The 22859-nt window shown below is 38.4% G+C and overlaps 1 protein-coding gene across 1 annotated transcript in view; it reads left to right on the forward strand.

Annotated features, from left to right (window-relative positions):
- Positions 1–22859, forward strand: part of ADAM32 (ADAM metallopeptidase domain 32) — a 40580-nt gene that overhangs the window by 7852 nt on the left and 9869 nt on the right. Inside the window, exons 3-16 of the mRNA XM_050940010.1 lie at positions 3832–3893; positions 4473–4551; positions 6932–7008; positions 7230–7419; positions 8751–8828; positions 9503–9574; positions 11128–11294; positions 11599–11680; positions 12745–12881; positions 15087–15270; positions 15564–15653; positions 17758–17956; positions 19548–19656; positions 20622–20805. Coding sequence (XP_050795967.1) covers positions 3832–3893; positions 4473–4551; positions 6932–7008; positions 7230–7419; positions 8751–8828; positions 9503–9574; positions 11128–11294; positions 11599–11680; positions 12745–12881; positions 15087–15270; positions 15564–15653; positions 17758–17956; positions 19548–19656; positions 20622–20805 — 1710 coding nt within the window. The remainder of the gene's footprint in view (positions 1–3831; positions 3894–4472; positions 4552–6931; positions 7009–7229; positions 7420–8750; positions 8829–9502; positions 9575–11127; positions 11295–11598; positions 11681–12744; positions 12882–15086; positions 15271–15563; positions 15654–17757; positions 17957–19547; positions 19657–20621; positions 20806–22859) is intronic.

Consider the following 22859-nt stretch of genomic DNA (forward strand, 5'->3'; position numbering starts at 1 on the left):
AAAAAGATATTTCTTGAATGGTTCACCCTTAGCTCCAAAGTTTGTTATAGCTGGCATTATGGAGGGATGATTGCTGGATGTCCATGTCATAGCCAACTCCTTTTCTTCAGCAGTTAAGGTTTGACCCTAGTACTGAGTATTGAGAATATTTGCAAGAAAAAGAGCTGGAGATAGTGCTTGTCCCATTCGTTTTGTTTAATGCTTGTAGTTTAACTCTGTCATTGCATATTTCTCCTTTTAAGATCTCACTCAATTCCTTCCAAATTTCAACAGTGTCAGCAATAAAACAGCTATTTCCCTGCATTTTGTTCAAGGGTACAGAAATAGACTTCAAGGTACTCAGCATATGTTCAACATTTCTCTTAAGCCCAATGTTGAGAACTTTGGCTGTGACAGTGCCATCTATTTTTTTTCACTATTTTGTTCACAAACTGTTGTCAGATTAGGCCAGTTCTTGATATAGTGCTCAGAACAGTCCACTACTGAGTTCCATTGCATGTCTTGTGGGAGAGTTCGCTTGATTCCTCCCCCTTTCTCTGAGCAGCTGCTGCAAAGTGGTCGTTATGGAAGTAGTTTGCAATTTCAACAACATTAGCCTTTATTTCTGGAACAATGAAGTCTTTGGCTAGGAGGTGCATCAAATGAGCACGGCAACCATATGTTATTAGCTTGGGACTCTCTTCTAAATGATTTCTTTTCATCTTGGATACATTTGCAGCATTGTCTGTGACCAAGCTGCATACTAGACATTTGAATTTTTTTCACAGTTTGTTATAGCTTTTACTGCTACTTCTTGTAAGTATTCTGCTGTGTGTGCATTTCCTGATGCATCAATTGTTTCTGTAAGGAAGACATTCCCTTCTTCTGTTGTCACACAAGCACATACAACAGGATCATTGTGGACATTGCTCCACCTATCAAGACTCAGGTTAACAATTCCATCCTCTAGACCTTTTGCACACTGCTCAATTTCACTTTCATACACTTTATCCAGCAATTTGCCTGTGACATCTGCTCTGTTGGGTGGACTGTATCCTGGTCTTAATGACTGAACCATGTTAGTGAAGTGTGAGTTCTCAATCATACGGAAAAGAGAGTTTGTTGCATAAACAAACCAGGCATTTTTTTCATCAATTACCTCTTTTTGTAATCTGCTGGTTCTTATCACAAACTTATCTATGGTGGTTTTTGGATGATGGAGATTTTTTTTCCTTTTTGCTACAGGTGATATACTGTGGCTATGTGACACATATGATGTGACTGAAACACTATCATTGGCAGATAACTCTGAAACTGTAGAAAATGATGGTGATCTTGAAGGTGAATAGTCTTCAGAATCCTGTATGTTGAGGATGGATTCTCCTAAACAAAATAAATCAATACAGTTATTTAATTATTATTACTATATTGCTCATTTAGTATTACTCATTGCATTCCATGACACTCAGTACTACTTTAAAGGTGAAATTGTAAAAGGAAGATCTACCTATTTCAGCTATTTATTTTTTATCACAACTGCATCTAAAATGATAGTACCATAGAGTAACAACTATATTTTTTGCTCAAACATGAGAATTCAAGAATAGTCCAGAAGGAAGACACGCAATCCTGAAGAAAGAAGTATAAAATAAAGAAGTCTTCAGTCACAACCTGAAGATCCTGCATGTTCAGACATGTTCCTTTCATCATCTTCAACACGGCTTCCTCCTGAGAAGGAACACTTCTCATGCTGTTGTTTCATTCAGACAACCAGGTCTTGCATTTCTTTGTTGCACTGTTTGCATTTTGCGCTCATGTCTGTCTTACCCACAGGTAGAGGAACTTCATTAAAATATTTCCAAACTGGGTCTCTTATAGGTTATAGGTTTTCCCTTCTAGTGAGAGAATGGTATGGTAGATCTCAAATCAATGAAGGCTACACTCAGAAATACCTCAAGACTTCTGGAATATGCTGCTCAAACAGTTTCACTTTTGTTTCTACTGCCTGTCCCTCCCGTCTCACATTTATCTCCAGACTTCTTCTCCTTGTCCAGATCTATTTCACCCCCAACAAGCTTCTGTTTATTGAACTTTTAGAAACTTTGCACTTTTAGAGAGAAGTAAGGGATTGACTCTTTGTACACAAATTTGGAGAGGGACAATAGGGTTGAGGTCTGTTATTTCTTACCTCTGTATATTATTTATTTATTTAAAAACATTTTTGCTGTTAACAAGCATGTTATCTCTGGAGACACAAATCCACAGTTTGAGAACTGGAAAAATAAGCAGCTCTGATGGTATCTTCTGGACTGAGCACTGAGTCCCATTGGGTAGATAGATTAACCTAAATAATCTATACAGAAGCCCCTGGAACCCCATAAGATTGGGTCCCTAATTCATGAACTATATACAAAACTCTTCTTAAACATTACATGAATATATTGTCTCATACTATAGAAATAGAATTTATAATCCCAATTCCATGATGAGATGTCTTTGAGCTATAATGTATTGTAATTAAAACTATCTTTAGATAGATTTTTTTCCTCAAAAACATTTTATCAAAAAATCCGATTTAAATGAAAAACATCCTATAAAAAAATAAATCATTGATTTTTATCCACCCTGCCTGGAGGTCAGAGCAGGGGACAGGCTAGAACTCCCAGATTCTATTTCTGGCTCTAAATTCTCATTGTATAGTCTGTTTGAGGGCAAGTCATGTCAACCTAATGCTTCAGTTTTTTTATTTGAATTTGCATCTGACGAAGTGGGTATTCACCCACGAAAACTCATGCTCCAATACGTCTGTTAGTCTATAAGGTGCCACAGGACTCTTTGCTGCTTTTACAGATCCAGACTAACATGGCTACCCCTCTGATACTTAACATTTTATTAATAACAGTAGAGAGTGGCAATGAAAACTTACGTTTACATATATGTCTTGGAGATTAAGGGAGGGGCCTTAAATCATGTTATTCTGTAGCAAAAATCTTCAGTAATTCTCCCCCCAAATTAACAAGAGCATTCAAGTGTTGGTTCACAAAAATAAGTAGTAGCATCTGATTCTAAAATTATGAATTCCTTTGTGTGACTTTGGAATGATGCTCTTCTGAATTAGGTGAAATGTGTTATTTCTACTTCCATCCTATTTGTCCACTGGATTAACGGCATGTATCTGGGTTCTAGATTCATAGAATCAATCATAGAATCATAGAATATCAGGGTTGGAAGGGACCTCATGAGTTCATCTAGTCCAACCCCCAGCCGAAAGCAGGACCAATCCCCAACTAAATCATCACAGCCAGGGCTTTTTCAAGCCTGACCTTAAAAACCTCTAAGGAAGGATTCCAGCAGTCTATAATATTTTCAGCAGATTCCCTCACCAGCTGAGGCTATGACGTTTCAGTTCCCATTTTATTCATTGCAACTTCCATCAGCTGATCACGGTCACTGTCACTGGCATTTTTGCCTTTGCACACAACTAGATATCTTGAGATGGAATTGGCTATTAAATTATTTTTCCTGTGTGTTTGACATAAAATATAGACACACATCTTGAACACATGGAATAGTGTATGTCAGTCAAAGGGTGAGTGGTGGATGAGCCTTTTTAGGAAACCACAGACAATCATTCCACAGAGTATTGGAACGATACCGGACAGTTGTTTTGGTAGCTGTCAAGAGATGTCAAAACTGCACTGATAATCATGTTACTGTCCATCCATTTCCCGTTAAGAAATATTTGTGGTGCATTTTTAATTTATGTTCATGTTTAATAAATGCAGAATTATGTGCTTTTCAAAATACCGTGTTACTGAATTCTTTTTTTCTCTGTCATTCTGGATGGTTTAGGACCAAGTATCCTATGTCATTACAATAGAAGGGACACCGTATACTCTTCACCTGAAGCAACAGTAAGTGATTGACTTTGTTCCTAACCCTTTGGCTCTTATCTGTTATAAATCAGTCATGTGGCTCAAAAAAGGTTCTAATAAGGTTTATCAAATATTCGATAATTTGTCTTCAACTTCTCTTTCTTTTCCAATAATTGGTTATACTTTTCAGTCTGTAACAGTACAAGCTGACACTTCTCTTTGCTGTAGCCTCAGTTATTCCTAGTATTGTGCACTGACAATAGGAGAATCTAAGATTCTCTAATAGGAAGTATTTTCAGAGATCCATATAGTCTTCAGTTTCAAGACTTAAGCAGAAGTTTGAGAAGCTGACTGGCAAACAGGAAAAGAACTTGGAATCCTCAGAAGGGTTTGTAGATATGTGATTTGAGAGCTGCACATAACTGTCACCCCATCTAACTCAGCAATTTTCTAGTCTGAAAGAAACGATAAAACATTAAATTGTAACTCAAGGAACAAAACTAAGGGATGATGCAAATCATTGCAGCATGTTGAAAATAGTGTGGGTGCTCTTTAAACTTGCCGGAATGTGTAATCTTTATTTTTTAATTCAAACATTTTTTATTCTCTTTTTTATAGATTATTTTTATCTGACGATTTCAAGGTTTATACTTACACCAAAGGGGGGGCTGTTCATTCTGATTTCCCACATATTAAGGTAAGATGTAATTACCGGTACTTTGTTTTGCAGCTTCTTAGCATTTTCAGAACAGAGTTGCTGTTAGAAATACTCTCTGGGGATTTTACATTTTTTTAAGTATCAGAAAATCTCTCCCTATCTTTACTTATTTATTGCTGACATTCTACTAATCCTGGCATGAGATTCTTGAAGGAAACATTCTCTATGGAGAATTAACAATAAGATTAATTATTTCAAGTTTATTTTGGTTGGCTAATTAGCAACTTTTTCAAGAAAATGACTAGTTAGACTGAAATGTGCTGACAGTAGTTAACTTGCAGAATGGACATTAAAGGAGCAAACATATTACTTGTGCTTAAACTCATAGGGGAAGGCCAAGACAGGAAAATTGAGGATTTTCTACTGTCCTGTACATTTACCATGGGTAATGTTTAGATCCTTCATGACAAACTGTCCCCCACAGATTCTCTACTCCAGGATTTAGCTGAAGCTGGTGTCACACTAGCTGCCTTTTCTCCTAATATAATCCATTGCTTATTTTATTAGCATTTCCTCACACAAGCTAATGTGCTTTTTCTGAAAACAATAGGAGTTGAGGAAGTGCAGCATACTTCCGAATGGGTCCCTTAATTCCTTCTCTCAGAGTGCTTTATTGTGGTCTCCAGAGTGGATCTGTGAAAGGATCCCAAGAGGTAGAAAAGTGGGTCATTAGTTGCTCTCCCATTGGGTTGTCTCATCTAGATGCATGCCCTTCCCTCACCTCCATATAATTTTTAAAGCGTATAATCTTTTTGCTTTCTCATCAAGACACTTTTGTTTATGGTTTGGCATCTCTCCAAAGCTTCTTATTCTCCTTCCCTCCCTGTTCTTTCATTCCTACTCTTTTTCCTGCCTTTTTCCCATCATTGGTGATTTCACCCTCTTTCCTCTGTTTTCTCTTTTAATCACTATCCATAGGCTCAGTCTTCTTCCCTCCCTGTGCCCCACACAGGGAAGGGGTTGCCTCGGGGGTGGGTGAGCACCCCCTTCTGACTCGATGGAGGTAAAGCAGTGGTGGGCAACCTGTGGCCCACTGGCCGCACGCAGCCCATCAGGAAACTCCGCTGGTGGGCCGCAAGACAGTTTGTTTACATTGACCGTCCACAGCTCCCAGTGGCAGTGGTTTTCTGTTCCCGGCCAATGGGAGCCAGCTTGCGCTGCTTCCCACAGCTCCCATTTGCCGGGAACGGTGAATCGCAGCCACTGGGAGCTGTGGGCGGCCGTGTCTGCAGACAGTCAATGTAAACAAATGGTCTCGTGGCCCGCCAGTGAATTACCCTGATGGGCCGCAGGTTGCCCACCACTGAGGTAGAGTATGATGTTTGGCTGTTCCTTCTGCAAAGTAGAGCAGGAAATAGACAAGAACTGTGAGCAGTTCCAGCAGTTACAGGGCCTTTGCTATGAATACCACTAGGAATTAGTGCTCAGCTTTTGTCTGAGGGCAGGAAAAGGGAACCATGCATTGCTTAGCAATATAACAGACAGACCCATGCTGTAGGAGAATCTCAGAGCAAGGGCAGGCTGGGTTTGGGCATTTGCTGCAGCCTAGTCTTTGTGATGGGGTGGATCTTGAGAAACCATCTTTCCAAATTTTGAGATCTACCTGGGAGCATAGAGCTTAGGCTCTCTAAGGAATTACCTTGAAGCTATCACTGTCTCCTCCCTTCTAAACCATTTTGTATGTCTCTGATAGAAATATAAGAATGAAAAAGTCGGGGCCAAGATGCAATCATAAGGGCAAATCCAGTCTTTTCCATACAGATACAGAATATTCTTGTGCATTGGTACTGACATTTCTGGTGTGGAAGAGATCAGGTGTGTGGACGTTAGAGGGCTGCATAGGACGTGCTGGGCCCTCTGTGTCACTGAACCCTTCAACATGTGAGCCCCCTGTGTGTCAGTGCTGAAGTGGGGGAGGAGGCCAGAGTGAATATGAACATGCTGGGGAGTGGTCTGGAGGGTCTGCAGATCTTCCCAACTCCTTTCTGCTATCCTACTGGGGAAACATGTAAAGGCCTTGCATAGACTACTTTAGCCATTAGGATGAAGTATCCTATGCAGAACAGCAGTGGAGCCACTCTGTAGCCTTGGGCAAAGGTTCCTCCTCTTACAGTCCCTCACTCATCTCTCCAGCTCCCAGCCTAGTTACTCTGGCGGGCACTGACCTCAGACTTTGAGTCATAATACTGAGATGTGTTCTAGCTCACACTTCTATTTTTAGATGGTTTCAAGTTCCATACAAGTGTCTGTGGAAGCTCCAAAATGTATAGATAAGTGGAGATGACCTGGTTGGAGAACTATACTTACTGATCGGCAAGCTATTCATTTTTCTTTGCTTTTTAAAATTTTTTTTATTTAGGATGATTGCTACTACCAAGGGTATATTGCAGACTTTCCCAATTCACTTGTGACACTCAGCACCTGCTCTGGGCTCAGGTAATGAAATATTTTAATATAATTTTAATATAATTAATTATAATAAAACCTCTAGTAAAATTCAGTAGCCCAGATACTACTGTGTGGTAACAGTTGGAAAATGGTGACTTTTTAATGGTGCCCACTATACATAGTATCTAACATTTAAGGTCTCAAGCTGATGGCAGATTAATTCAGATAATTTTATAACCTTATGTAACCTGCACTGTTTGCTTTTTCAGAGGGCTATTGCAGTTTGAGAATACTAGCTATGGAATTGAACCCTTGGATTCTTCCCCTGGGTTTGAGCACATTATTTATCAAATAAAGAATGAAAACATTCAGAGTCCACTTTTTGCAAACAACTACACTGATATAGGGAGAGAAAAGGTGACAGGAAAGGTGTCTTATAAGCTGCATACAGATATTGAAGTGAGTGCTGCTTTTTATCATAATGGTTGAGATTATGTCTAACCTGAAATCTAGGGCATGGGAAATTCACTGTGATGGTCTTGAATCTGGATTTAATTTTTAATTATGTCATTCATATGCAGAAACTGGGCATATGAGAGTCATTACTTTGGTAAGAAACAATAGTACTGGGAATAAGTTATTTGTGAAGAAATGTGATCCATTAGCCTGAACATGATGCTCTGTGTCACCACGATATCTGCAGACACAATGTTGTCCCAAATTCTGGGAATATTCTGTTTCCGTCGGGATGGCTATCTCTGTCATGCACAACTCAGGCCTGAGGCGTTTGAATGAGGATAACTCCTGTAAATCTCCCTGATTAGAGTCTCCCTGTCAGCATTAAACTGCAGGTCTAATTTTCACTTGCAAATGTAAACAGTCATGCCTTATTTTTGGCTCCCTACTTCTACTTTAAGTACTCCCTCTTGATGCCCTTTCACTGGGGCTTGATTAGAGGATGGATTTTCAATCCTGATCTTCCACAGAAGAAAATCCTTCTCCTAGAACTTCATGTGTAGATCCTGTTTGCTGGGTCAAAGAAGTTATTGAGGACCACAGAGACAACAGACAAGATGTTGCTGGTGCCAATGGTTGAGAGTGGACAGTGGCTGGAGGGACATTTAACTATCCCACCAGAGAACTGGTGGCATTTCAAAGGGCAAAAATAAGATCAAATGGCATAGGAGGCATGAAGTTCTCCAGAGATGTTTGAGGTTTAAGGCCTTGGTCCCCCAGAAGCTTCCATTGGACAAGGGAAACCAATTCATAGAATGGAGTGGGAGGGAAATTATTTTTGATTGAGACTAAAATTTGGCATCAGATTGTCCGATTTTTCACTGTTCAAGAATCTGGAAAGTGATGGCATTTGGCTGGTTTGGCCAGCTGTGCATATTACCTCTGTGGTTCCTTGGTTTGCGAAGTTTTGCTAATAATGAAGAGTGAGTGTTGTTATCCGTTATGTAGTCTGCTTGTTTTATACTCATCTCTATTTTCTTAATATTGTGATACAAAATTAAGACCAAATTATGCTGAAGTTTTTGGAATCTGTTATTGTTATTTGTATTACTGAATCTTTTAGTTGAGCAAATAATGTACCATAGGTTTATAAGGTTATGATTGTTTCCAGAAATATAGAACTCTGTCAATGAAAGGATAATGGTGGTGTTTTTGAGCAGCACAGCTGAGCATAGGTAGTCAAGCTAAAAATCTAGTGTTAAGAAATGTACCTCATATTCACAGTGTTAATAAGTGATACAAAAGGTAAAATGTTGAAATACGAAATGTTGAAGGCTTTTTTTCAGTCAATGTCAGATGTCACTAAATCCCCCAGATACCTGGAAATGGATGTCATTTTGGACAAGAGTTTGGTAAGTCCATATCAGTCAAATTTGCTTTACTTCATATATTTCCATTACTTTTTAAAACGTCATAAAAATGCATGGTTTTAAGGCTGTCCTTCTAAAGGTCTGGGATGTAATAATCAGCTATCAGTAAGGTTAAGATTTTGTCTTGGGTATTTTTAGTAAAAGTCACGGACAGGTCACGGGCAATAAAAATTCACGTAAGCCTGTGACTTGTCCCTGACTTTTACTAAAAATACCCCTGATGGGGTGGGGAGGACAGTCAGAGCCCCAGCTGCTGCTCCTGAGGCCACTTCTTCAGTGGCAGTGGCCACTGCTCTGGCCCCAGGCTGCTGCTCCATCCCCAGGCCACTCTTCTGCCGTTGTTCCTGGGCAGGGGCTGACAGCTATTCAAGCCCTACTGCTGTGGTGGGCTGAAGCCAAAGAAGTCATAGATGTCGGTTAAAATAATGGAATCTGGAATTATCAGATATATAGTAGCCATTTTGTCAAAGGATCAGTGCATATTTTGTTTATGGACTTGGAAGGAAACTGAGAATTAAAATAATTAGACACATTTAAATGCTCAGAATTTGAGGCTTATGTGAACATTCCACTGCTTCATGAGAAATGACTGACCAAAAAAATGTTGTACTGTAATGATTTTTAGCTGTTACTTAAAGAATTGTGTTATTTTCTAGTACAACTATCTGGGTTCAGACAAGGATCTTATAACACAGAAAATAGTCCAGCTTCTTGGATTTGTCAACAGTGTAAGTTACTGCCTTTTTTGTTTCATATTAAAATGAAATTTGGATGTTTTATTTTGATATTATTAAAGGTCAAAGATTTTCTAGATTTTCTCATTTTCTCCAGGGAATTGTTTAGTTTTGATTTTAACTCTTGGCTCTCAAGCTTTTGGCTCATGACAGCAAGGAGATCTTTATAGCAATTAGAGAAAAAATGTTTAAGTGCTTCACCTCAAGCTTGTGTCGTATTTCCCTGAAGTCTTGTCTAGACTGGTTAAAAAGGTAGGGTTTTTAAACGTACTGCCTCAGACAGATATGTTACGTAACATGTTTTAATTCAATGATGTTTAAAAACACATTAGCACCTAGTGTAGGCAGGTTTAGCCTCTTTCACAATGTTAGCCAATCATAATCAACCCTAGATTCCACCCACAGACCATGGTGCTCTCATCCATCTGAGAATATAGGAACTCTGCTATATACCATCTCCAGTTTTTGTCCATTTGTGTCCCTCAGGAAAGTGAAAATCTGTCTGCCTGTCTACATGGGGCAGTTTTACCAGTATAAGGTGGCATTTGAATATAAACCACTAAGTTATGCCAGTGTAACACACACACGCACACACAGAATCTCTTTTTCTGATTTAGTTTATTAACAGTTTAAGCTAAACTGAAAAAAGCCACCCTTATTCCAGAATATGAGTGTCCACACAGGGGTTTTATACTGTTAACTACAGCAGTATAATTATAACAGTATAACGGGAAAATGTTCCCATGTAGACAAGCCCTAAAATTGTTTTATTCCCGTTTTAGCATTTGTTTCGGCTCTTGGTTCTTTTATTTTTGGTTTCTAATTAGTATTTTACTTTTATAAAGTTTTTTGTCTAGCTTTATTATTTGTTTTCTGTTTGCCATAAGTCATTTTGATTCTAGGTGTCTGCTTTTCTCCAGAGATACAAACAGTAACAGATCTCCACTCTGTAATCACTTGTCCAGAGCCCTGATATCTCTAAACCTGTTGACGCCAGCAAGGGTTGCTCCTCAGTGCTTCCAATTTTCCATTTCTTCCTTATGTCTCACAAAGGAGGAGGAGCTTTGAAGAGATTGCTGCATTGGTGCATCTCTAGGCTCCTTAAACAGCTGCCAATCAGAAAATCCATTTTTTCCCTGTCTAAAATTTTCTATTCTCATTCAGCCTTTTGTACTAAAAAAAATGGAAAATTTTTGTTTGCCTCTGAAATTGTAGTGTTGTGGACATGATCAGGGTTAGGGCTTATAGCCTGTTATTTATTTGAATATATGCAATAGATATGAATCCTCTCTTTATTTACAGAAACCCCTCCTCTCAGAACCATTCGGTTTGGTCTGCTGGGCAAGCACTATGTATTTTGTTTGCATTTTTCTCTCTCCATTCCTCTTTTAGTTTTACAGATGTTGGAGAGAAGTGCCATCGCAATCAAGTGCTGTTGTATGATGTCCATTTTGCTCAGTTGGGCCTTTAGCTTAATCTTTATAAAATTAAAATACTGCTATGCATAAAACATAATTGAACATCTGTTTCTTCTGTTGTATTTTCAGATGTTTACCCCCCTTAATATTACAATTGTATTGTCTTCCTTGGAGTTTTGGACAGATAATAATAAAATTCGTACAACAGGGGAAGCTGATGAGATACTACAAAGATTTTTACAATGGAAAGAATCTTACCTTGTTCTACGGCCACATGATATGGCATATTTATTTGTGTAAGAACATTTCTCTATTATTAAAAAAGCACAGTGGAAATCTTTTAGACTGTCATAGCATGGACCAACACAATTCCACAAGACCAACAAACATCTCTTGTAAAAATAATTGAACAGACACTGAATTATTATAAATATAATTCTAGATGTACTGTGTTTACAAAATATTTTCAGATTTCTCAGAGTGTTTATATTGTAAACAATAGAAAGTAAAATTTAAACTATACGAAACAAACAACATTGCCATTTTAAACACTGCCGTGAAGAACATAGTTATATTCAAGAGTCTGTTTTTGTGTTTTAGTTACAGGGACCACCCTAATTATGTAGGGGCAACATTTGCAGGAAGGATTTGTCTCAAAAACTATGCTGGAGGAGTTGCCCTGGTATAGTATTATTGGATTTACACAGCTAGTGAACATTATAACACTGGCTTCAGAAGGAGTGGTGGTGGGTGCTCACCATCCGTGAAGAAAGAGCTCATTTGTATTTAGATGCGTTAAATATGGATTTGGATGCTTGACTTTAGGCACTTGGTTAGAAAAATCTGGCCTAAAGTGCGTAAGTGTATCTTGCAATACAACTTTGAATTTTAGGGTTTTACTTGCTCTATAGCAGGGATAGGCAACCTATGGCATGCGTGCTGAAGGTGGCACGCGACTGATTTTCAGTGGCACTAACACTGCCTGGGTCCTGGCCACTGGTCTGGGGGCTCTGCATTTTAATTTAATTTTAAATGAAGTTTCTTAGACTTTTTAAAAACCTTAGTTACTTTACACACAATAATAATTTAGTTATATATTATAGACTTATAGAAAGAGATCTTCTAAAAACATTAAAATATATTACTGGCACACGAAACCTTAAATTAGAGTGAATAAATGAAGACTCAGCACACCACTTCTGAAAGGTTGCTGACCCCTGCTCTGTAGTCTCCTCCTAGCCCTTTAAGGTACTTTAGAGCTGTAGTTCGGAAGGTGCTGAGTACTCTGTCACTAATCCAGCAAAGCACTTAAGCATGCTTATCTATAACTATGTGAGTAGTCCCATTACTTGGGACTGATCATTAAGGTTAAGCACAATTTTAAATGTTTTGCTTCATCAAGGCAAGAAGTTAGCACTTTGCAGGATTGAATCTTAAGAACAATTACCATATGCAATACAATATGCATTTCTTTTACATATTGCATGTCAAGTTCTGCACTGTTTTTCACATCCTGGGCATCTTCATTACTCTCATTTGAGTTTTCCAGAATGTAAGTCAGCATGAACTTTGGCCTTGTATTGAAGGCAAGCACCTTAAGGTTCTTTACGTAAAAGTATAGACATTTTTATAAAATACGACCTGACTATATTGGGCAGGAAACCGAAAGGTTTAGAATTTTATCATCATTTTTGTTTCTTTAACTGAGTTACTTTGATGATAATTTTCAGTTTTCTTCTTATTTAGTATCAAAGGGCTGTAACACTGGAGACATTTTCAGTCATCATTGCACAGCTGCTGGGTCTTAGTCTGGGAATAGCATATGATGATTCTAGGGACTGTCAGTGTTCAGGATACACCTGCATAATGCACACCAAAGCAGTGTAAGATTTTTTTATTTATATACCTCATGTAACATTGCATTATTATTATTGAGAACTGTTTTCCTGTGGCATGCAAGTTCAATCATTATAAATGACCATTGGTTATGATTTAAGTGGTTGTATGAAGTGCTGAGTGCCTGCTGTGAAGTGTGAGAACCCTCAAATTAGCTTGTTGTCAATGGAAGTCTTGGGTGCCAGTTATGTATACCAAAAACATAACTTATTTCTAAAGAACATATCTGAAAATAATTTTTCACATCTGCATGCAAGTATACATTATTGATGTTTATATTGTAAGGTTCATAGTAGGCTTTGATTATAGATTTTTGTTATCTTTTCCATGTATTAATGAGCTTAGAGTGGAACAGAATTCACTGTTGGCTCATTCATATTTTTGTAATGCTTTATTAAATTAGTTTTCTGTTTGTGTGATTCTGCATGGAAAGGGTTAATTTTCAAATTCTAGCATGATTAGGGTGACCAGATATCCCGATTTTATAGGGACAGTCCTGATTTTGGGGTCTTTTTCTTGTATAGGCTCTTATTACCCCCCACCCCTCTCCTGATTTTTCACATTTGCTGTCTGGTCACCCTAGGCATGATCATTACAATTACTGTCCATCATGTGCTTAAAATCCTTTAGACCATTGAAAGTGGTGGAGAGTCTAAAGTCTGTTGGACAAAGTTGGCAATAGTCTGCAAGTCTTCAATAAGGGAGCAATCTCACTGAAATCTGTGGGATTGCATGCTTGTAACAATGCAAAATTTGTCCCATGGCATTCACTGGGCATTACTTTGCTCTTTTTCCAAGAAACTGCTTTTAATTATTTTTTAGATAAAACATTCAAGGTCATATGACTAAGCCTCAAATTGTATTTTCAGTATATATAGTCAGTTCAGATAAGATCAAGCCAAGCTAAAAATGAGCTACTCTGTACTGCTCCAGAAATCTTCTGAAAGTGTTCACAAGCTAATAAGCTAACCAGTGGCTCAGGGAACTGTCAATAGGATCATTTAAACCTGCTGTCACTCAGTCAAATCCAAGCGGCCCTATGGAAACAGATGCCTGTGACCAGGAGTGAAAGTAACTTATGGGACTTACTGGTACTGCTGGAGTCCTTAGGGGGTGTGGCCTCAACCAGAAGAGGTGTGGCCTCAACCCCCGCCTCCTTTAAATCCCGGCCCCAGCTTGGCCGCCAGAGCTGCAGGCGGGATTCAAAGGGCTTTGGGCTGCCCACTGCAGCGGGGAGCCCAGAGTCCTTTAAATCCCCACCGCAGAAGCCGGTGCGGTCCAGCACAGTGTACTGGCTCTTGCCGGTACGTCGTACCGGACCATACTGGCTTACTTTCACCTCTGCCTGTGACTAACTCAGTGAAACTGTTCACACACTGAAGTGTTTTCAGTATTGGGGCCTAGGTCTATTGTGACAAATAATCATTAGGAGCTGGTGGCAATTAACTTATATGAAATGAGTTCATAAATCCAAAAGGAACTATATTATGCTCATCTGTTCTGGCGTTCTGCATAACACAGGCCATAGAACCTCACCTGGTAATTTGTTCATCAAATAAGTAACTTCTGTTTGAGGTATGGCATATCTTTTCTAGTTCTTAATGACAGATGTTCGTGTTAGAAAAACCATCACCAGAATCTAGCTCTACAATGAGATTGTTCAACTTCAGTTTATTTTCCTCGGGTACAGGGAGATTTGATCTGTGTATTGATAAAATGGCTCAGGATATTGTAACTCTTTATTATTTACGTAATGTTTTGTGCATATGTGATTTAAAGGAAACTAAGGCCATTATAAATAATCCAGTGATGTGATTTTGTTAATATTTCACAAAAAGTTTTAGTTTATAAGAAAATAAATGAAAATGTATTTCCATTATCTGTTAATAACCCTAACATATTTAGGTATTCCATATTTTACCTCTGGGAAGATAAAGGCACAATTAAGTTAGCAGATATCTCTGATAAAGGAATATTAATATCTTTCTCAATAATAAAACAAAAGGATGATATTCTAGTTGCTAATTTCTGCCAATTTTTATTCTTAAGACATTATTTGAATGCAGTTTTACAAAATGAACGGAAAGACCCTCAGCTGAATATTTTGGAAAGTAGCATTAATGATACTAAGTACTCCAGGATCAGTAAATATTTTCAATTGGTATAATTTTTCATTGATAATTTATTTTTAGACATTCCAATGGAGTAAAAGCCTTTAGCAGCTGCAGCATTAGAGACTTCAAAAGTTTTATAAAACATAAGGGAGGAGACTGCCTCTCTAACAGGCCCTATTTGAATATGTCCTACAAGAGGGCTTCAGTCTGTGGCAATCGTATTGTGGAAAGAGGAGAGCAGTGTGACTGTGGCTCAGCACAGGTTAGTTCTCACTACCAGAAAGCCTAAGTAGTGTAAAATTCCACTGTTCTCAGTTTAGAAGAATGATGCTTTGAGAGTTAGTACCCAACTGAAATTTGGGAAAGGCACTGAAGGTCTTACATATATTTATAAATAGTTGTCATGTTGGTATTAATCTTGTTGTAGCTTGACACTCATTTTTCTTTGGGGATCTTTCAAGTTGTTATTCTTAAGGAATGAGAATCTTGGACAGACAGACTCCTTAGAGAAGGAAAATTTTAGAATAGCTAATACGTCTATGGTTTATTTTTCAGGAGTGTGCAAAAGATAAATGCTGCACTAACAAATGTAGGCTTAAGCCAGGAGCAAAGTGTGGTACTGGATTATGTTGCCAAAACTGTAAGGTAAGGTGTATATTCAGGATTATCATATGTTTAACACAATTTCTAAATTTTGGAGAGACACTGTTCACTCCATAGTTAAAGATGAAAACCAGCTTTCCATTTGTGTGCACTCATACTCACACTTTGTGAAAACTGTCCTTCATACCTGACATTTTCCTGGGTGGTCTTTGGCCAAAGGGAGCATTTTAATGAGCATTTTAAATCTGAATCAGACAACACTTTTCTGATATGGATGTTTGGGGAATACTTTGAAAATTCTTTTTTCCTTTTTTTTAGTCAAAAAATGTCTTGGCCTAGAAACTTTCTGGTGAAGTTCATCAACTTTGTCAAAGCTCAGAAGATCCATGGGTTTGATAGGGCTTAAGTGCCACAGTGGGCTCCACTGGAGCTCCTGAGTACTGCATGGGTGTAGCGGGGCAAGCACCCTGCTCCGGAGAGAAAGGGGTTAAAATCAGCTACCCCGAGGAGCCAATCAGGGGAAGGCAGGGCTGTGAGTTAGGAGGCAGGCAGTCTCACTCCAGCATTGGGGTGGGAAGGACTGGGCTGCCTGGGAACACAGGGTATCTTCAACAGAGCAGTGTTGGGGGAGGGCAAGGCTGAGCTGAGCTGGGGAGCTCAGGCCTGGCGAACTCCCAGGCTGAGGCCTGACAGGAAGACATAAGGAAGTTCTGGGGCTGCAGGGAAAGACAGCAGGTCCAGCCCCCCTAGCCAATGTTGAGTGGCCATTGCAGACAGCAGTTTGCCCCTGAGTAAAGGGGCTAGATGAGGACTGGCAGTGTGTCACTGAGGTGAGGTGGGCTTAGGGGAATGGGGTTCCCTGGGTGATGGGCAGCACCCCAAGATAAGGGGCACTGTAGTCCGGGAGGGACGTGGGACCTACACGTGGGAGAGATAAGGGGCTGCAGAGGAGTAGGTAACAGTGAGCGAGACACCAGCCCATAAAGGGTGCTCTAGGACTGAGAGAGCTAATTCCCGGACGACCAGCTGGAGGCACCGCGGTGGTGAGTCCGTGCTATGCTACAATGGGCGTCTTATGACACACTATAAACCAGTGAGAGCCAGGATTATAACACAAGTCTTCTCAATCACAGTCTCCTACATGAACCACTAAATAATCCTGCCCTCTTTGAAAATGTGAAGTGCTATGCGAATGTTTTTACAACTTAAAAAATAAGAGAACAGTACTGCACAAGGGAGAGCAAGCACCTCTGTCTTTATCTTAGTCATACAGCTTTCTGTACAAAACATAGTTGAAGCATCTGCCCCAGAAAGTTTACAGACTAAATAGACAAGACAGACAAAGGTTGGGAGAGGGAAATAAACCTGGGGAAACAGAGCACAGGAAGATTAAATGACTTGCCCATGGTCAAGGCTGTCTGTGGTAGAAATGATAATTGAACCTAGTTCTCCTGAGTCCCAGTCCAGTGCCTTATCTACAGTTTCTCCTGCTCAGTTCCCTTACTTCACCCACATAAGGGTTCCCTTAGCCACTAGGGTTTGATGATCTCTTCCTTCCTTTGAAGTTCAGATTGGTATATATCTCATCTCTGCACCTTCTAGTGGAACAAGTTCTCCAGAGAGGGTCAGCAGGACTATTCACAAGTGTAAAATTAAGCATGTGCATAATTTTGCGGGATTAGGGCTTTACAATGAAATAATTCTGAGATAAAGAATCATATTTTACATGTCATCCAAAAGCTGACACCTCTACCAATATGATGTCTCCAGGCATCGTGGTGGGACATTTTTTCTGTACTGCCATAGGGGAAGAGTGCCATATGCTAAATCACCAGGGCCACTCTGACAGAGGGCTGGGGGTGGTATCTATTTATGTTTCATGATAAGGGAAAAATTGATGAAAATGATTTAAAAGAACCCTGGGTGACCTGCAGTCATACATAAAGTATATATATAAGAATTTTACAAGGAATTTTCACATTCATCACAGTCAGTGACAACCACATTAAACAACATATATGTGGTTGTCTTATTTTCTTATTCACTGTATCTTTTCTTGTGCTTTACATATATTCTGTTATTTAAACATTATAGACCATAATCTTTGTAAACCATGCACACTCTCCTTATTCCTACTTTTTTCTAGTTTAAGGCAAAGAATAAGAAATGTAGACCCAGGGCTGATAGTCAGTGTGATCTCAATGAGTACTGCAATGGGTCATCTGCGTTCTGTCCAACTGATCTTTATGTTCAGAATGGACACAGATGTGAACACAATACTGCCTATTGTTACAAAGGACGTTGCCAGTCTCCTGATATAGAGTGTCAGAGGATCTATGGAAAAGGTAATGGAAACATTATGTTCTTATTTGTTCTAAAATCAAGTTCCACTAAATGCTGTAATAATAATAATAAAGACTTACATAGCCACTTTCATCCATATATCCAAAACACTTTATAGCAGTGATTAACCATATTTATTCTTTTTTATTGATGGTGGGGAAATGAGGTACGGAGTGGCCAAATTACTTGTCTAAAGTTGTCCAGTGATATTAAACATCGTTATAGAGGCATGGCAGTTATCCAGAAGCTTAGATTTGATAGAAACAAAGTAAAAATGAAGTAGTGATTGTAAATTAAAATCCATTTATAAAATATGTCTTCTTTTTGCTAACCAAATAGCAAACTAGAAAACCAACTCCAAAGAGATCTCACTGTTTGCTGCAGGTATATTAATTTAAATCATTATTCAAATCAGCAAGCAGGAAACCTTGATCTTAATAATCAAATTTAATCATGTTTTGCTTTGTCCTTTTTCACTATTTTCCTACAGAAGTGTTGCTTCTCACTGATTTGTAACCATTAAAACATTGTTGAATTGCAACTAAATATAGCCTTTTCTTTGAATTTTGGTATTACCTGCTGCTAATCAGGAGGATATACAATATATGTACATTTATTTAAGCAGATCTATTGGTTAATATACACTTATTCAGATTCTTTATTTTTTGCTTTTTTGTTTTTAGAAAATGATGAGTGATGCATTTCATTTTTTAAATAAATGGCGATTAATTTTTTATTTCTGATTTGCGTCAAGCTCTATTTGGATGAAAATTGGAATTCAATTAAAACTGCACAAAACCAGCATTTACAATTTTTAAAACTGAGTTAAATAAAACAACCCTAAATGTGCTGGATACACAAGAAAATTTATCAAAACGTTTTGCTTTAAAACTAATGGATTTATTAAACAAAGGAAATATTTTAGTGAATCGAATTGATTTCTTCAGGTCACCATTTCCATCATAATTTTAGAACCTAGTAGATCTTATCCTCTCACACCCCTAGTTTTTATTCTTAGACAGAAGAGGAGAACAAGCTTTCCTGCTTTTTCATCTCCCAATTGGTTTCTCAACTTTGAATGAACTAGTTTGGAACTGAACTAGTTGAATAAACTGAAATGTATAAATTATTCTCTTTGCACCTGATGAAGAGGCTACTGCTGTCTGAAGCTGGTTTAAGATTTCAACAAACTCTGGTTCCAGGTGCTTAGTCAGTGACTTCCACCAGTTCAGTGGTTTGACGTTCTTTAAAACTTCAGCAGCAAATGTACTGCTTAATATTATTTTTGTATTTAATTTAAATGATTATTAGATTATAGTAAATTTAGGCCTTAAATTTGTTTGTTACAATTTGAAATTTAATTTTAAAGAAAGTTTGTTTTTACAAAGAAAACTGTATTTAATTTAAATAAAAACACAGTTTGAACAGAAAGATATCTGATTTTTTAATACAGATTTTTATCCTTCCTGGTTTTCTCTAATCCATGTATAGCACCTAGGTACTGCAATGATAAGAATGTTAGAAGTACTGATAGATTAATAAATGATTTAGTGTTCCTTTTAATTATACTCAATCTTATCTCAAAACTTACAGGTTCTAAAAATGCTCCTCTTGCATGTTATGAAGAAATCAATAGTCAAACAGATAGGTTTGGACACTGTGGGAATGATCCGAAGAAAGGATTTCAAACCTGTAGTTGGATGTATGTTTTTAAGGAAAAAACATATTTATTTTCTGCTTTCCTCTACTGTATGGTGCAAATGTTTACTATCTGTTCAGACTGCTTTAATTTCTTTATAAAATTTCCATTTAGTCTCAGGTGTTCTGTATACAGACACAGAACACCTGAGACTAAATGGAAATTTCTGTATACCTGTTGTTGGCGGCCCATACCCCGACTGGGGTGACGGGCATAAGTGAGTGAGTGAGAGAGTTCTATATACATTAGCCTTGGCCATTCTCAAAGAACGTGCAGTTGTTGAGCATCTAGACCTTGATACTGTAGCATGGAATGCAAGTATTAGCAGAAGTTGTGCTTGGATCCAAGTAAGGTTATTGACTAGGCGTATTGCTCCACACTGGACAGAATAGACCTCAATGCCTTGCACACCTGCTTCCTCTTCCACCAGAAGAGCACATGGTACATAAAGGTTGAGGTGTGGGCGGTGAATGAACATAACTGAAAAAAAACATGACCTTAAGTATAATCCTTGCATGTCCATGAAGCACAAAACTATTGGGGCACGGATGGTGTCCCTAGCCTCTGATTGCCAGAAGCTGGGAATGGGCGACAGGGGATGGATCACTCGATGATTCCCTGTACTGTTCATTCCTTCTGGGGCACCTGGCATTGACCACTGTCAGAAGACAGGCTACTGGGTTAGATGGACCTTTGGTCTGACCTAGTATGGCCATTCTGATGTTCTTATGTGTGCTCCACTGTGACCTCATTCCCATTTGCAGGCAAGTGTAATCTGGTGGATTTGCATCAGTTCTCTCCTTATTTCAAAGATCAGTCTTCTGCCTTCCTTGCCCTGCTTATGACCTTGATATCAGTCTAATATGTGCAATACCCCATTTGTTTTCTACAGTTTCATTTTTCTAATGTATTGCTCAATCAGCTGTCACATGTATCATTTTATTTTCCTCTGCTATTGAATTTTATAGGGATGTCACATGTGGAAAGTTAGTTTGTACATATCCAAGTCGCATTCCATTCACTAAAGAAAAAGCTGCTATCATTTATGCTCAAGTGCGAGAGCATGTATGTATATCTTTAGATTATATGAAGCCACCCACAGAGAAAGACCCTCTGCTGGTTAAAGAAGGCACAAAGTGTGGGCCTGGTAAAGTAAGGAAATCTTTTATAAGCATCTGAAATGACAGTATGTATGTGGACTTTGTAAACTTGATTAAGTTTTAGAAATATTTACCCTTTGGCAACATAGCTCAAGGTTATTCATTACTGATGTTTTATTTACTTACTCATTTAACTCCAGAGGAAAATTTTCAGTCTAGAATGATTATGGATAATTATTGTAGACTTTTAGAATGATAGAATATCAGGGCTGGAAGGGACCTCAGGTGGTCATCTAGTCCAATCCCCTGCTCAAAGCAGGACCAATCCCCAACTAAATCATCCCAGCCAGGGCTTTGTCAAGCCTGACCTTAAAAACCTCTAAGGAAGGAGATTTCACCACCTCCCTAGGTAACCCATTGCAGTTTTAGTCACATGACTAATCCCTGTGCCTTGTTTTAATTCACTGTAATGTATTTTAAACAGTGTTAGAGAATTACTTTATTACTACTTAATCATCATATTATTTGTTTTACAGTAGTGCTTAGAGGTCCTAGTCCCATTGTAGTTGGTGCTATAAAAACATAATAAAAAAGACAGTCCCTTCCACAAATTGCTTACAATCTCAGTAATTGTCATTAGGGAGCTGCAAAATAGTGTTACGCTAGTTAAGTGTACAACCATGATCATGTTCTAAGCCTGATTTTGGATTCCTTCTCCCACCAACATAGAAAATAAAATCAAGGTTGAAATGTGCTGTTTTAGGGTAGAAGATAATTTAAAAACAAATATTTACTAAAATAATAAGCAGTGGTACAAGTGGAGGACAGAATCCTGGCCAACATAGGCACTGAAAGAGGCCTGATTTAAGAAGGAGTTCAGGTACAAAGTAACTGAGCTGCTAATAAAAATATGCAAGCTTTCTAAAAAAAAAAAACTCCCCACCAACTAAACCAGAAGATCAGAGAGTAGCAAATGTTGCTTTTAAATGAGTCTAGGTGTGATCCAGGGAATTAGAGACCTGTAAACTTTACGTCTGTACCTGGTAAATTGGCTGAAATTATAATTAAAGATGGAATAGTAAAATATCTGGAAGATCATGAGATGATAGACACCAACACTGTTTCTGCAAAGGAAAATCGTGTCTCACCAACCTATTAGAATTCTTTGAATGTGTCAGTAAAGTAGTGAATAAAGGAGAACTAGCTGACATAATTTATTTAGACTTTGAAAAGGCCTTTGACAAAGTCCTTCCCAAGAAGCTACTAAAGAGAATAAGTAGTCAGGGGGTTTGAGGCAAAGTGTTGTCAAAAAATCACTCCTAGTGTAGAAACAGCATATAACAGCAAAAGTCTGCTTTTTCAGGCATAGCTTATTCCAACCCTCCTGAGCAAAATAGACTTTACTGACAAAAGTAAACTGGCACAGTTTTGCCAGTACAGATACTGCATCTACAGTAGGATGGTGCAAGTATGTCAGTCACAAACCAAACCCCGTCACTCTCCTGAACAGAGCTATGTTGAAAAAAATGTGTAGTGTAGACCTGGCCTAAAAGACAGGAAGCAAAGAGCAGTTTTAATCATAACAGCGGGATGCCTCATAGTTCTGTATTAGATCCAGTTTTGTTTAATATATTTACTAATGATATGGGTGAGCAATGAAGTAGCAAATTTGCATATGACACAAAGTGATTTATGGTAGTCAGGACCAGAGAAGGCTGTGAGGAACTTCAGAAAGACTTAACCAAGCTGTGTAAGTGGGCAACACAATGGCAAATAAAGTTCAGTGTTGGCAAATGCAAAGTAAAACATATTGGTGGGGGAAATATGTACTTTTGATACACTCTGCATGGTTCTACATTAACTGTGTCAACTCAGGAAGGGATCTGAGCATCACTGTGGATAATTTATTGAAGACCTCTGCTTAATGTGCAGCTGCGGTCAAAAACTGAACAAGGTATTAGGATGCATAAAGAATGGGATGGAAAATAATATGGAAAATATTATAATGCCATTATATGCACTGATGATAAACCTTTATTTAGAAATTGTGTGACGTATTGGTCACGCTATCTCATAAAGGATATTACAGAATTAGAGGGAATTCAG

This window comes from Gopherus flavomarginatus, chromosome 2 (assembly GCF_025201925.1).
Source record: "Gopherus flavomarginatus isolate rGopFla2 chromosome 2, rGopFla2.mat.asm, whole genome shotgun sequence".
NCBI lineage: Eukaryota > Metazoa > Chordata > Testudines > Testudinidae > Gopherus > Gopherus flavomarginatus.